At 50.6% G+C, this 13,869-nt stretch overlaps 4 protein-coding genes across 4 annotated transcripts; 2 read left to right on the top strand and 2 right to left on the bottom strand.

Annotated features, from left to right (window-relative positions):
- Positions 1–265: 265 nt before the first annotated feature.
- SCP_0806320 (hypothetical protein) lies at positions 266–868 on the top strand (the record flags this gene model as incomplete). The annotated part of the gene is made up of 2 exons (XM_027761220.1): positions 266–531; positions 583–868. The coding sequence occupies 2 exons, from the start codon at positions 266–268 to the stop codon at positions 866–868; spliced, it is 552 nt and encodes a 183-aa protein (XP_027617021.1).
- A 2,018-nt stretch (positions 869–2,886) lies between these two features.
- SCP_0806310 (hypothetical protein) lies at positions 2,887–3,884 on the bottom strand (the record flags this gene model as incomplete). Its single annotated transcript, XM_027761219.1, has 5 exons — positions 2,887–3,147; positions 3,214–3,409; positions 3,478–3,560; positions 3,619–3,672; positions 3,726–3,884. 5 exons carry the CDS (start codon positions 3,882–3,884, stop codon positions 2,887–2,889), a joined length of 753 nt encoding a protein of 250 aa, XP_027617020.1.
- Positions 3,885–6,145: 2,261 nt separating this feature from the next.
- SCP_0806300 (hypothetical protein) lies at positions 6,146–6,703 on the bottom strand (the record flags this gene model as incomplete). Its single annotated transcript, XM_027761218.1, has 1 exon — positions 6,146–6,703. The coding sequence occupies one exon, from the start codon at positions 6,701–6,703 to the stop codon at positions 6,146–6,148; it is 558 nt and encodes a 185-aa protein (XP_027617019.1).
- Positions 6,704–11,454: 4,751 nt separating this feature from the next.
- On the top strand, positions 11,455–12,956 carry SCP_0806290 (hypothetical protein; the record flags this gene model as incomplete). The annotated part of the gene is made up of 12 exons (XM_027761217.1): positions 11,455–11,555; positions 11,607–11,641; positions 11,693–11,856; positions 11,928–11,934; positions 12,005–12,040; positions 12,099–12,196; positions 12,252–12,343; positions 12,387–12,412; positions 12,459–12,599; positions 12,667–12,682; positions 12,729–12,777; positions 12,834–12,956. 12 exons carry the CDS (start codon positions 11,455–11,457, stop codon positions 12,954–12,956), a joined length of 888 nt encoding a protein of 295 aa, XP_027617018.1.
- Positions 12,957–13,869: the final 913 nt, after the last annotated feature.

Raw genomic sequence — 13,869 nt, 5'->3', positions numbered from 1 at the left:
TGTTGTTTCACGACGCGGCCTCTATGTTTCCTTTGCTCCGCCCGTTCCACCCTTACTGCATCCTTTTCTTACTAATTTCCAGTGAATCTTCTCAGGAGAGACGGGAAAGACGAGTCTGATATTGTTCATGCACATGTATCCCTCTGGGCGAGTCTCTCGATTCTCTGGTGCTCGTCAGCACACCAACTACATACTCCGTTTAGTGCGCCCGCATTCCAATTTGTCTCAGTCCATCTTTTCTATTTGTGATCGACAGATATGAGAGATGACAGGATGGTCTCGTGTCTGGCAGCTTCGAACATCCTCTGCTCCCGCTGTTTGGTCCGAATCTCAAGATATCTTAAAGATGAACGATGGAGGAAGCGCGGTCGGCATCGCGGTCGCTCCTTACCTGACAGGTCCCCAGCCAGGCTCTTACAGCAACAATTTTGCACTCTGCAGCCGCGTCGCTGCAGCACCATTCCCAACCTCGATTTTTTGTGGGGGCGAGAGCTTGAGATATGAGGATATGGATGGTGTCGTACTTGATAGGTACGCAACGCGGATGCTCGCTGTTCGTCCTGAGCTCCGCCTCGTCTTTAGGCTTGTTCGTTCCACGCATCACACGCCCGCACCCTTTGGTCCTTATTTCAATGTTCAATCGTGGAAGATTAGCAGGCTGTTGCCCCACACTCGATTGTTCGGCGGCGTGAACCCTGGCTCGACATTGCAAACAATTTTCGGAACGGACGCGCTTCACACGACTCGAATCTCGACTCTTGAGGCCTCTCTATACGCGATCTGCGTAGCTCCACCTCGCCCTCCTGCAGCACTCCCCCATTTATGGTTCGTTCCGTTCAGCTCTGCAAATGAGACGCCATTTGAGTAAGGCGAGTCCAATTCTTTGCGCTGACTCCGTCCGGGAGTCCCCTCATGTATTTCTGGCTCTGTCGAGCCCCGATGACGCTGATCGTATATTGGAAATGCTAGAGATATCTTTCTTTCTAGGGTTCCTCACATTGGACGATATTCGAACACTTTTTTCTGCGTTGCGCGTGAGGGATATCCATGCCTCGGGAAGCTTGTCCTCCAATAGTCTTCTTCGCGTTCGGAAGTTCCTCCCTCTTTGGGCCCAATATTGTGCACAGAATGCACGAGATGAATACGTCGTTGTCCTCGCTAGCTCCACGCTATCAGAAATAGTATAATATCTCGTTCTGCAGCGCGCATGTGACATCCATGCTAAGTTTGGCAACTCGGAGCAGATGAAAGGTAGTTACAGTTTTGCATTGTGGATGAGTGATACTCGTGTGAGGTACACACGATCATGTCTCCCTGCAGCGAGCTTGCACGCTGCACAGGAGACCGTAGCCTGAGATGTCCTATCGTCCCGCGCGTTGACTTCTCCTGCATATTGGAGGCCATAGGTATCCATGTACACGCGAATAGCAAAGGTCAGCACCCCAGTCTCTCAAAGTCAAACATCTTCGTGATGTCCTTACAGCGAGATAGTCGGGATCAGTTCCCAGATGCCAAGATGCAAACTTCCATTGGCCCACAAAAGCTCAGCTCAAGCTCGTCATCGAGAATGTCGATTTACGCAGACACGCGTGTTCTCCGGTTCGCCGGCTGAGCAATACTCGTCATCTCGTTGCACACTCGGTGCTACAACATTCTTGCATGATCAAGCAAACTGTCTCCATAAGCAAACAAACTTACGACAGTGTTTCCAACAAATGTGACCTCTAATTCTCAATGTGCTCTCCATCTACTCACGCGTACCACTAGCACTTACGCGCATTTATCAAACCTCATTATTCAATCTCTCAGAGCAGAAAGGAAGGAAGGTATTGACTGGTTTGTTGGGACGCCCCGCCCGATTCTTGTGTGGGCGCACGTTAACGGTTGTTTGAGATTGGAGATCAGTGATCGAGATGTCGATAAGTTCGCTGTGTTCCAAGACGCTGTCGCCGTGTGTGGGGACGACATCCATTTCGGTAAATAAAGAATGCACTGGCCCTCGGAGAAGACGCTGTCGAGAAGATCGAGCCCAAATCAATGCCGGCGTGACCCTTCTCTAACAAACCTTCTGAGCAGTCCGCCATGGAAGGAAAGTAGTGATGTTGTCTAGCTTTCTCCTTCGTCGCCACTTTGGCTAGAAGATTGCTGCAAGCATCCGAGATGGCTGTTCCAGTGACAGTCACGGGAAAGTATGAGAGAAGATCGCAAGAGAGACGCACCGGACGTCCAGCGAGTGACGAAATTCGACTTTAGAACGATGCCCAGGGATTTCGAGATCACAAGCTAATCATCCAAGGAGCGAAGTGAGTTTAGCCTTCCGAGAATTTCTACACGTACCACCCGGTTACTTCGTAGCTCTCCAGCGGCGCGAGGCGTATGGCGGACGAGTATGAGGTCAGAACGATGATTAACACGAGAGATCGGGAACGTACCGCTTTGTCCATGTCTGAGCCCGAGACGAACCAGTGGCCAGGCCGGTACTAGGCTTAATGAGCCATGTAGTCCACTCTCGGAAGCTGCTACTAAGGGCTTGTGCACTATCGACCACGGTCCATGGCAATCACTTGTGCAGCAACGTCGGCGGAGGTGCGAGCGGAGTAATGTTTGCATCAGCGGATATTTCTTTGTTTGCAGTGTGCATCTTGCATGCGCTCCAAAGAAGAGGCATCTCCCGCACTCTGACCGTACGCAAACCCAGTGGGTCAATACAATACGAGAGAAGGAAAGGTGGACTGGCTGAGGAGGAAGGAGCCTCAGCTGTGATTCTCCGCGAAGCCGACGGGATCTGGAGACATGATTGGGATGAGCTCACTGCCGCGCGCATGAGAATGTCTTAGCAGGAGAAAACAGATATACTACGATAATCGCCTCCAGCGCGTCGTCGTGCTAGTGCAACGGATTTGGTATTCGATGTGGAAGTGTATACAAAGAGCTGTCAATCGATCCCCGTCCGTACCACAGGGCCAGTTGTCGAAAGCTGTCCTGGAAGACGGCCGCGAGATATAGATCGCCACGAGTATTGAATCTTCTGCAATTGTTTTTGTCGAGCACGAGATTTACGTGGTTGATACTAGATGCCCCGTTGTCGCAAGCTCCAGCATGTGTCCTGAGCGCAATGGATGCATCTATTCTTCGTCTGTGCAGGTGCTTTGATGGTCGCGGAAGGTCTGCGTCATTCCCAAGGCCCAGAGGCGACGGACTTTGTCGACTTACCGCTTGCTCTTCAGAATGCACTTCCAAACGTTGAGTGTGTCGGGCCGGTGCTGGGCCCCGTCGATAGTCGCGATGGAAGCTGTGCCCTCCGAGGAGGCTCAGAATTGAAGACGCATCCATGAAAATTGTTTTGCAAGCACGAAGGCACAAGACCTCATAGCTGACCGGTGGTCCCGTTTTTGATAATCGACAGATACTGCGGCATACCGGCAGGTCTGTGTCGTACGACCAGAGGAACGGATGACGAACAAAGGATGGACTTACCGCTTTTTTTGCGCACACTTCTCTTGGTGTTGCCATAGCTGAGCGACGAACATTCGAATCTCCGAAGACACGGCACATTGATTCTGAAATTGATGCCTCAGTTCGCGTACGATGCAGGTGCTGAAAATGAGGAGCTCATACCTGCAGTACCAGCTTCGCGAACGCCACGCTTTCCTCGTACGTCTCGTCACCGGTCTGTGGATTCCGATAGTGAGAGACGCGATAGAGAAAATGGGACATCGACGCACAACCTGCGTCAATAAGCCAATACGGCCTAATACAGCCGGGCGGGCAGGGAGATGCCCACTAAATATTTTACCTGGCACGTCGTATTGTGCCAAGCGCAATACCTGGCCAGCGGCGAAGGTTTCTGGCGGAATCGATTGATTCTTTTCTCTTGCGGACATTCCTATATTTCTTCGCTTTCGCATAGAGTGGATCGCCGATGTGTACGTACTTTTCAGGCTACGATCCAGACTTCGTCTGTTCAGAGGCTTTCCTGTTTATTTGATCTCTCGGCCAGACACGGATATCCTGAGGCACGAAGGTTGAAGCAGAGTGTCAGTCTGCCTTTGGGAGACTAGGGCTGTGACGAATACAATGGAGACTAGCGACCTTCAACGTAGACCGGAGTTTATCAGGCACTCACGCTCTAGGTTGTATCGGCATGCTGGTTGCAGCGGATGCGACACGTCGACGGATCGCAGAGACTCGGAGTCGAGGGCGACTTGTCCACGAAGACTGAAAATAGGGTTAGGCCCTGCTCCGGTCCGGATGGTCCGCCGTTCTTTTCTGATATACGATGCTAACGCCGGTACCGTAGCTAAGGTTCGTATGAGGCTACGATTTATAGTTCTCTCTATCAGAGTCTCTGCTACAAGCTCGGGCACATCGATCCCTTCTGATCCCTAAGGCCTAATGCCTTCCGACTGGCCCGCCGTTGGACATTTGTTTTTCCAGGAAGAGGTTCACTCGCCGCGATCAAGTGGACCGTCGAGTCTCTGGAAATAACCGCGGCCCTTCTTTCAAGCTTCAGGCTTTCACATTCCACGCTCTGTTCGAAGATTGGATCGTAGGAGGTACCATAAATGGTCGTCAGCGTCTTGTGCATGTATCCCTGCTGTTCCAAGTCACTTTGTCTGTGTCTGAAGGCGTGATTTCGCACTCTACCACCTGTCAAGACCGCTTGCCATGTTCCCTACCACACTCCCTTACTCGAAATCCGCCTGTTACCCTGACCACTACCTCTCTCGTCTTTCGTGTAACTTTGAGGATCACCCGATAAGGAATGAGAGAAACGTAGCCGGTGTTGCGCGAGCTGGTTTCCGCGTCCACGGAAGGCATGCGTTCTCCTGTGCGAGTCTGCATCCATGCACCCACATTCCTAATATTTTGAAGTCCATCTTGATTGGCAAACGGCGGATATGAGAGATGGGGGGTACATCTCCCCAGCTCCTGCGTATCCGCCGCTCCTCCCCTTGAATCTCCGTATTTCCAGAAGATAAATGACGGGGAGACGAGGACGGTATCGCGTTTGCTGGTTACGTGATGTGGATGCGTAGTGCCAGGCCAGTCGTCTATGCTGACACTCTTCCACTCTGGAGCTACCTGTTCTATCTCAAGTGTTAATTTTCACCTTGTTGAAGGATGGGCAGACTCATGAGGACGATACATGGTCGTTAAGCACGCAACGTGGATGTTCGCTGATCGTCCTGAGGTCAGTCTCGTCTTTGGGTTGTTCCCCTTCCGCGCCGCGCACGCCCGCATCCTTTGATAATTATTTTCGGTGTTCAATCGCAGAAGATGAGCGGCCCCATACTCAATTGGTCCGCAACGTGAACCTGATTTATCCATCGGAAGCAATTTCCGCAACGGATGTGCCTTCAGTCTCGATGCTTGAGGTCTCTGTGTAATCCATCCTTGTCGCTCCTCGCCCTCTTACAGTGCTCTCCCATCGATAGGCCGTCCCGTTCGGCTCTGCGAATGAGCAGCCGGTCTCGTCGTTGGACCCAATTCTTCCCCTGACTCCGTCTGCGAGTTCCCTTGTGTATTTCTCGGTCTGTCAAGCCCTGATGATTCTAATTGTGTATTGAAGATGCTAAAGTTATCGTTCTCGCAGTTCCATATATCCGAACATATCCAAATATATTCTTCCACGTTGCGCGTGCGTGATATCCATACCTCGGGAAGCTCTATGTGTTCTTGCCCCCTTTCGGCCCAGTTTTGTGGACAAGATGCAAGAGATGAGTACGCCGTCGTTCTCGCTGGATCTGCACTATCAGAAATTGTCTGATTCTATTTTTAGCAGTACTCGCGCATGCGAGATATCCTACACCAAGTTCCGCATCTGGGTACATCCTCCGTTCCGCCTGCCTCGTCCCAGCCGCCCACAACGCTAGTCTCGGAACCAGACGTTCGGTGGTAGCAGGGCATCACGTGAAACTGACAGCGGAGAGCGAAAAAGAGATGCACAGCTACCACCTAGAACGTCTGGTGAAATTCGTATAGGCGGGGGGGGGGGGATTGTCACACTTCGTGACCAGCGCGTCAGGGCGACGCGTCCTACGGGCGATGTGTAGTATATAGTACGCGTCTTCTGTGTAGTGTGTAGCAATCACGATACACCTTCCCCTCATACATATTCTGTCTATGTCCTGCCCTGAGAGTTCTACCTCGACTTTTCGTTCGTTCTCATGACTTTTCCGACGCGCGCCATTTCCCGGTGTATTGTATTTTTGATGCAACTGACTGCGAATGTATTGATCGCGCTTGCCGCGCCTTTCGTCTTGATGCCGCGTCCGTGTCCACGAGGAGGCTTGAACCATTTTCCGAGCAAGTCTCCCAGTTCATCGCTGATCATGAGTGCAGTGCATTCGAATTTCGCCAGAGGATCCGCAATCAGTTCAGGTACATTCCAGCTCAAGGCCCAGAGAAGCAGAGGCAGGTACAGCTTTTTCTCTAGCATATAGCCAAGTACTTCTTTGACCCGAGAAGCAATGTCACCTTGTTGTGCTAGATAGTTTCTGAAGTTGCGTGTGCGAATCTTGTGCGGTGGATCACTCGGCTCTCGTTGGCGCCCAGGTGTATCGTCAGTGTCTTCGTCTTCGTCGTCAGATGAGTCCGCACTATGCTCGTCCCAGTCCGAGTCGTCAAGTTCTTCATCATCCTGTACGGGATCTCCAGCATTAAGCTCCGATAATAGGGTATAGAGGTTTTCAGAAATCATAGTACTCTGGTGTAGCAAGTCCGGGTTTCATGTAGAAGGTCCGGGTATATTGTGTACTACGACATTGTACCTGCTACCTACATCTCTAGACGCGACGCGCGACACGCCTGACGTGCAGAAAGACGCGTCAAGGTCACGTGAATGTGACAATCCCCCCCCCCCCCCCCCCCCCCCCCCCGCCTATACGAATTTCACCAGACGTTCTGTCTGCGGGCTGTGCAGGTGTTTCGCTCTCCGATTGGGGGCCCGCACTGACAGAACGGCTGGTTCCGAGACTACCACAACGCTAGCGCACAGTTCCTACTCGACGCCCGCTCATCGTCGCACCGGTCCTCCCCTCCCCGACCTCTCCCTTAAGTCAGTGACGGTCCTGAAGGGGGAGCGGATGAAAGATGGCTACCGTTTCACTTTGCGGATGAGCGATACTCGCGTAAGGTATGTGTCTCCCTCTGGCGAGTCTGCACTTACTGCACGAGACGTCGCAGACATCGTATCGCCTCGCCTATTCACTTCTCCTGCGCAGTTAAGGTCATAGCATCGTAAATCGAAATTCTCGATGACGCGCTTGAGCTGAGCTTTGGTGGTCTATGGAAGTCCGTCATCCGCATCTAGGAACATCGTGTTTGGATCCCAACTATTTCACTGCAAGTATTCACGAGCACTCGCGAAGAGAGATTGGATCCAGCGCTGATGCGTGAGCTTGCTCTCATGTACATATATGTATACCTCTTGCGCAGATATCTGTAATCGATTGCCCAGCAGTACTCAGCTCGTCACAAATCTGGTGTCACAGAATTCTTGCGGGAGGGTTGACAAGTGAGTTGTCTCCGTCGTATGCAGATAAATATAAATCCGATTCTTCGACGACCACAACCTCTGGTCCTTTCACGTGTTTCCCCCCGGCCTACTTCCGCGCAGTGACGAAACTTTGATCTACCTCCGAACCGATGACGTCTCCACACCGGCGAATATCTACGCAACTTGGACCTCAACAAGACATCTCGATCCTTGATCTCGATCTCAAACTGGAGCCTCGATCGCCGACGACACAACGCGGATTCGGCGGGACGGGTCAGACGACGACGACGACGACGACAGGGGTGCGAGAGATTAGTCGACACACTGTAGGATATCTCTGTACTTTCTGCGTGCTGGCCGCATCCCGAGAGACCCGAGCTCGAACCAATGTCGGCGAGAGTGAGCAATGCTCTTCTCTAACGAGTGAGAGGAAAGCAACCACGTCGTCTAGTTTCCTCCGTGGTTGCTGCTTTAGCTAGAGGACGCTGCAAGTATCCGAGATAGCTGTTCACAGTCGCGGGAAGGTGGAAGAGAACATCGCGAGAGAAATTAATAGCATTGGACGCACCGGACGTCGAGCGTGTAACGAAGACCGTAGCATGATGCCCAGAGATTGTGAGATCACAAGCTAAACACCCAGGGGGGAAGTGAGTTCGGCCATCGGGGGATTTCTTCAAGTACTACCTGGTTACTGTGTAGCTCTCGAGCGGCGCGTGGCGTCTGGCGGATGAGTATGAGGTCAAAATTGATGATTAACGCGAGATAGAGCCACAGAGGAACGCATCTCCTTGTCTACGTCTAGGCCCGAGACGAATCGGCGGCCAAGCCGGAACCAGGCTTATGGGTGACGTAGTCCTGCCCCCAGTGGAAGTTCCTACTACAGCGTTACGACGGACTACGGCACTCACGCACCAACTTAGTTCAGTCTAAGGAGAACTACCGCTTGTGCAGCAATGTCGGCGGAGGCGCGAGATGAGAGGGACATGAGTAGCGGATATTTTTTGTTTGCGGCGTGCATCTTGAGCGCGCTCTAAAGGAAGGGACATCCCCCGTGCTCTCACAATACGCAAACCCCGTGGGTCAATAGGATACGAGAGCAGGAAAGAAGGGTGGACTCACCGAGAAAGGAGCCGCCACTGTGAATCTCCGCGAAGCCAACGGAATCTGGAGACATGACTTCATGAGCTCACCGCCGCGTGCATGATAATGTTAAATTGACATTTAACAAGAGAAAAGAGATTTACCATGATAATCTCCTCCAGCGCGTCGAGGTGCTGACGTCCCGCGATGGCTTCTTTTAGCGAGTACTGGGGGCGTTACTACGATCGTCGACGAGTGTGCGTTGAGCACGATGAAGTGCGTTCTCCTGGCCCATGCATTTTTTTCACGTTGACCAGGAATCATTTCACCGCGTCTCACGCTTGAATTCTCGATCTTAAGATACGAAGGAAGGGCCGACATAGAGTGCTTCTGGAAACGAAAGATATCGAAAAAGGAGTCGCCCGACGAGAAGAGGTACATCAAACGCAGTCAGCGTGGCACGGAGATGGCAGAGAGTTTCCTAACACATACGAAGTATATGTCAGCGCACGGCTAGCTCTTCTTGCCCGTTTCACCCTGAATCATCTTGAAAAGGTGTGCCTGGGGAGATGGAGAACGTCGTGAAGAGATACTCCTCTATGCAAATGACATGTATCGCACCGCAAACCGCCGTTACCTCTACGCTTCTCTCGCCTGGCCTGTATCTCCTTGGTGAATACGAGCCTATTCACGACTCCGAGCATAAGATAGTGCTTTGCACAGAGAGATGCACAGAGAGGCCCCTCCACGATAATGGAGCCGCCCTGTCCCAGGTGGCCCAGGATTGCTGTTGCGTTGAGATGGGCGTTTCGAAAACGCACGAGACGCAGTCGACTTGAAACGAGGACGATGCGCTCGCTCCTCACTTGGCCGGATGCTGAGGGGAAGAGGTGCGATGGGATTGAGGATCATGGGGTCAAGGAGCGGGTGTAGTGACATAGGGTTAGGGCTTGTCATCGTGTACTGTACTGTTTCCTTCAAGCTTACGCCAGGTTCCTATTCTGCCTGGTACGTCATACCCCTTCAGTCTACACTACTACCTCTACGACTCCCCGTATATATTGATTGTCCGGTATAATCGTCTCTCGCTCCGTCGGGTCTTCGCGCCTTCCATCCGCTCTCCCCTTTCCATCCAGCTTTCCGGTTTTCTGGGGGTGGTGTTACGCTGGGCCGTCCTCGCGATGCATCATGAGCGCAATTCTACAGGCCAAACCCGAGGTGCTTCTCGTCTATTTCCCTGGCGCCTATCTCCCCCTCGTATGTTTAACCTCGATGATTCCAATCGCGCACGGGAGATACGAAAGACGATGATACTGTTGTGGAGGTAGGCTCCGCACCATCGGAATATATCTCTGTGTGTTCTTTTGCAGTGTGCGTGCATGATACGCGCTCCATTGAACTTCAGCATCTCGGCGTGGCCCTTGCCCATCTGTCTCATCCTCACAGCCTTCCGGTGTGAATACGGCGGCGCTGCATTCGGTCCTGCAAACGAGATGCAACGTTTAGATCTCGGACGGTGCCGCACCCGATGTCATTTCCCCGGGGATGGTACGGTACGTGGCGCTGCAGTGCTAATATTCACCGTGCTACTAGCGCTCTGCTTAGCGGCACCACGCCTGCGTGAGTCCCCGTCAGTTCCTTTCTTATCCCCTGTCCTTCAGGCCTGCGAACGAGGGGCGAGAGATGCAGTGGAGTGTCGAGGGTTCCTGCGCCGCAGAGCTGGACTCGTTGCGCCAGACACTGCAGATGTCCTATTGTGACTTCGCCCATGTAATAGACGCCATAGTTGTCTAAGTCGACAATCTCATTAACACTCTGACTTCATTTTTGCAGCGTCTCCAAATCCATCGACCGGATCTTGCCTTCTGAGAATGTAGCTCGGATCTCGACTATCTCGCCGTATAGATCTGGTGAGTCGCGCTGACATCGCGGCTACCATGCAAGTACTTCAAATATACACGCTCCACCGCATCAAGATATCAGTTCGTGATAGTTATCGGATGGAGACAAGAATATTCGGTGATCCGACCAAAGGGGACCCACTGCGTGCCTGAGAGACACAGCTTCTCCTGAGCTTCGAGCGGCATTCACCACTTCCATCTCGTCGAAGAGCATCTCGCGATGCATTGCAATCACTCACACAGGTGAGTGAGCTGGTCCGATCTGCGGAGATAGAAGAAGAGACAAAATCTCATCATCCTCTACAGTCCTCGGGCCCGTTAGCTGGGTCGCCCGTCGTTCCGGGACAGCCAGTACCCGTGAGAACAGGCTATCTTAGAGTCTTCTGTTGAGTTTGCTGACGTGAAATCAAACAGTTACAGTGCGATGTTGAAGAACTTCGATATGATTCCTCTCGGCGAACTGGTCGTCTCCGCGTTCGCCGTGCTTCCGTTCCGCAGACATCCCGGGACTTGCTAAACCCTTGCTTTGGCTTTTCGAGTATGTCTTCCACCATCCTCTGTAGACTCCATGCTGATGGCTTGAAACCCTCATTTCCTCGATTCTCATATCCTCGCTCATCACGTAGCAGCGGTGCGGTGCGAAATTTTTCTTGTGCTTCTGGCTCTGGCATACCTTTACGAGCAGTTGTAGATGTTGGACGCTGAATTCGTTGAGGCTCTACTAGGGGGTGTGAGGGGCGGGCGGCTTGCCAAGCAATCACAGGTGCCTAAAGGCTCATTGATCATGTTTGGTTTGAAATTGCTCGAGTGAGCTTCTTGAGTTCAAACAGAGATCAGAGCACACCGACTGGAGCCTGTCCGATCTTCGCAACTTTATCTCTGTTGTCGTGGTGATGGGCCTGCAGGAGATAATGCAGCAGACAGTTCCTGTCAACACAGGGATATAAGTAGCACCACAATCTCCTCGTCCGAATGCCGCAGTCCGCTCACGCCCCACAAAACAATCCTGCAGTTTCCCCAATGTCTTCGGGAGATAACAGTGAAGCAGAGCTGGTCCAACTGGCTTATGATGAGTTCGTGTCTCACCATTATTATTTTGTTGGGGCTGATGGATCTTCCCTTAGTGTAACAGGCAACTACTGCTGTATAGCAGCTGCAAGTGAGTTTTTTTTTCAAATCTTGACCTAAAGCTGATGGGAATCCTCACTAGCTTGGCTCATTTTTGAGCATGCAATAACCCTTACTGATGAAATTGACTACATATGGAGACGTAAGAAAACTGGAGTTGCAGTATTGTTTATCTCCAACCGTTTTCTTGGATTGGTATTGGTCTTCAGCCTGGTGATGCAGATACCTCTGTGGAGTACAAATCCAGTAAGTTGCTACAATTGTAACTGATGCTTTTTATGTTGTAACTGATGCTTGTTCAATTTCTGCCCATTCAGAGGTCTGGTTAATCTTCAGTAGAAAATAGAGACCAGCTCATTGTGTTTCAGTTGTGATGGCATAATGATGTTATCAGAAGCTTGTGAAGAATTGCTTTTCATCAAATGGGCCAGTAAGTCACTGTGTGTCTCATTGGTAATTTGATATTCATAGTCATCATCATTCTTCAGTGTTCTCTGCTCTTCGGGTGTATGCAGTAGGGGGTCAGGCATGGTGCTCTGCTGCAGTAGTATTCATATTGAACTTTGTGCCTTTTGCAACTAATCTGGTATGGTCAATCTTACTGGAGCAGAGGTAGTGTGCACTAACTTGTGACACTTAAGTATGATGATGCCACAGCCTCATACTATATAGCAGTTGTTCCTGGCTTTGGGCCCATCTGTGTGCAAAGTTCAAATATAGTGCAACCTAAGATGTAAGTATTCTCTTCTCCTGCTAAGTTTTCTGCTAACAGGCAGGCAGATGTACGAGTCTTACCCCTCTTGTAGGATGAATTTCTCACCTTCATAGCTTACTGTGTCTCTTAACAGTTTACCTTGCAACACGAATCAGTGTCATTGTGGCAGACATCATTGTCCTCGTGGTAACCTGGACAAAGACATACAGTATCAAGAGATATGCAAACTCAGCTCACATAGAAGCTCCCTTGGCAACTCTCTTACTACGAGATGGTTAGTGCATATACTGTTCAATGAACCATTCCTTGAGTTTAAGCTCATCTTTATGTTAATTTGTCAGGCACTCTGCACTTTATGTGAGTATGGAGTGTAATAATAATTCAAGCTAACAATGCATTACAGGTTACTTCTCCTGCTGTACCTTACACAACTGCTGTTAAACTACTATGAGGTATGTTCTCTTACTGTCACTTTCCACCTACTTAACCTAATGTGCATTCTCATCAGGCCTTTGCATATGTGTCCTTTGTTATTGATGTATTCGCACATCTCTTCACACATGCCAGGACTCACCCATGCTCACACAACATTGCAGATTCACATGTATCATCATCTCTCGTTTCCTCTTGAACCTGCGTCAGGTCAATAACATCCAAAATCATGTTACTTCTAACCTCTCCTTTATGCACATGCCTGTGCAAAGCTTGCAATTTGCTTCGAGGATCATCGGAAATATGGATGCATCGCTTCATCTTGGACCTCCCTCAGAAGTTGATAATCTGTATGGGTTGGACCTTCTGGAAAATGGCCTTCATGTCTCAGATGGTGGAGAGGGTGCTGGTGGGGAGGGAGTGACAGGGGAAATAGAGCTCATTGAGGTTCAGGGAATGTCTTCGGGGCCACTTAGGATGGAAATAACCACTGTTGCTTGAGGAATGGATGAGGAAGCTATCTACGGATAAGTAAGTAATCCTTTCTTGATCCTGATTGTAGTTTCTGTCACTCAAGTTACCGTTGTCATTGAAGGTAGATGTTCCAGCTGCTTGTAATTGTCAACACATGCTCTTTCTTCTCTGGTGTGATTGCCACACTGTATCTGCTTTGATTTGTACTGAAATTATGAGATAGATTGATCTGTATGTAGATTACTATGATGAGTGCATCAAATTTCATACCCAACACACAAAAGTATAAGTGGATAGTGAATAGTCTCATTCTGAGTCATATGTTGTCCTGAATAACTATCAGTGCCATCCATCAGCTTGAGAGTAAACTATCAAGGATACTTGTGTCTGAAGCAGTGGGAGTGAATACACCCATGAGCTAACTAGCATCAGATGAGTCAATAGTGCACATTCACTCACATGCCAGGCTCGGTCAGGTTGTGTGGTGTCTCACAAAATGATCTCTGCCACCACATTAGTCTGACCATATAGAAACGCACTCAGCCTTTCCTGTGAATGAGTGAGCAAGCACCACGCTCATTTGGATTCTGCCCCTGCATGTCAGACAGCAGCTGTATTGGAGGTGCATAGGCAAAGGC

The sequence above is a fragment of the Sparassis crispa genome (assembly GCF_003851025.1).
Source record: "Sparassis crispa DNA, contig_000007F, whole genome shotgun sequence".
NCBI classification, from domain to species: Eukaryota; Fungi; Basidiomycota; class Agaricomycetes; order Polyporales; family Sparassidaceae; genus Sparassis; species Sparassis crispa.
The sequence above is the reverse complement of the archived record's forward strand: the minus strand, read 5'-3'. Positions and strand labels throughout refer to the sequence as shown.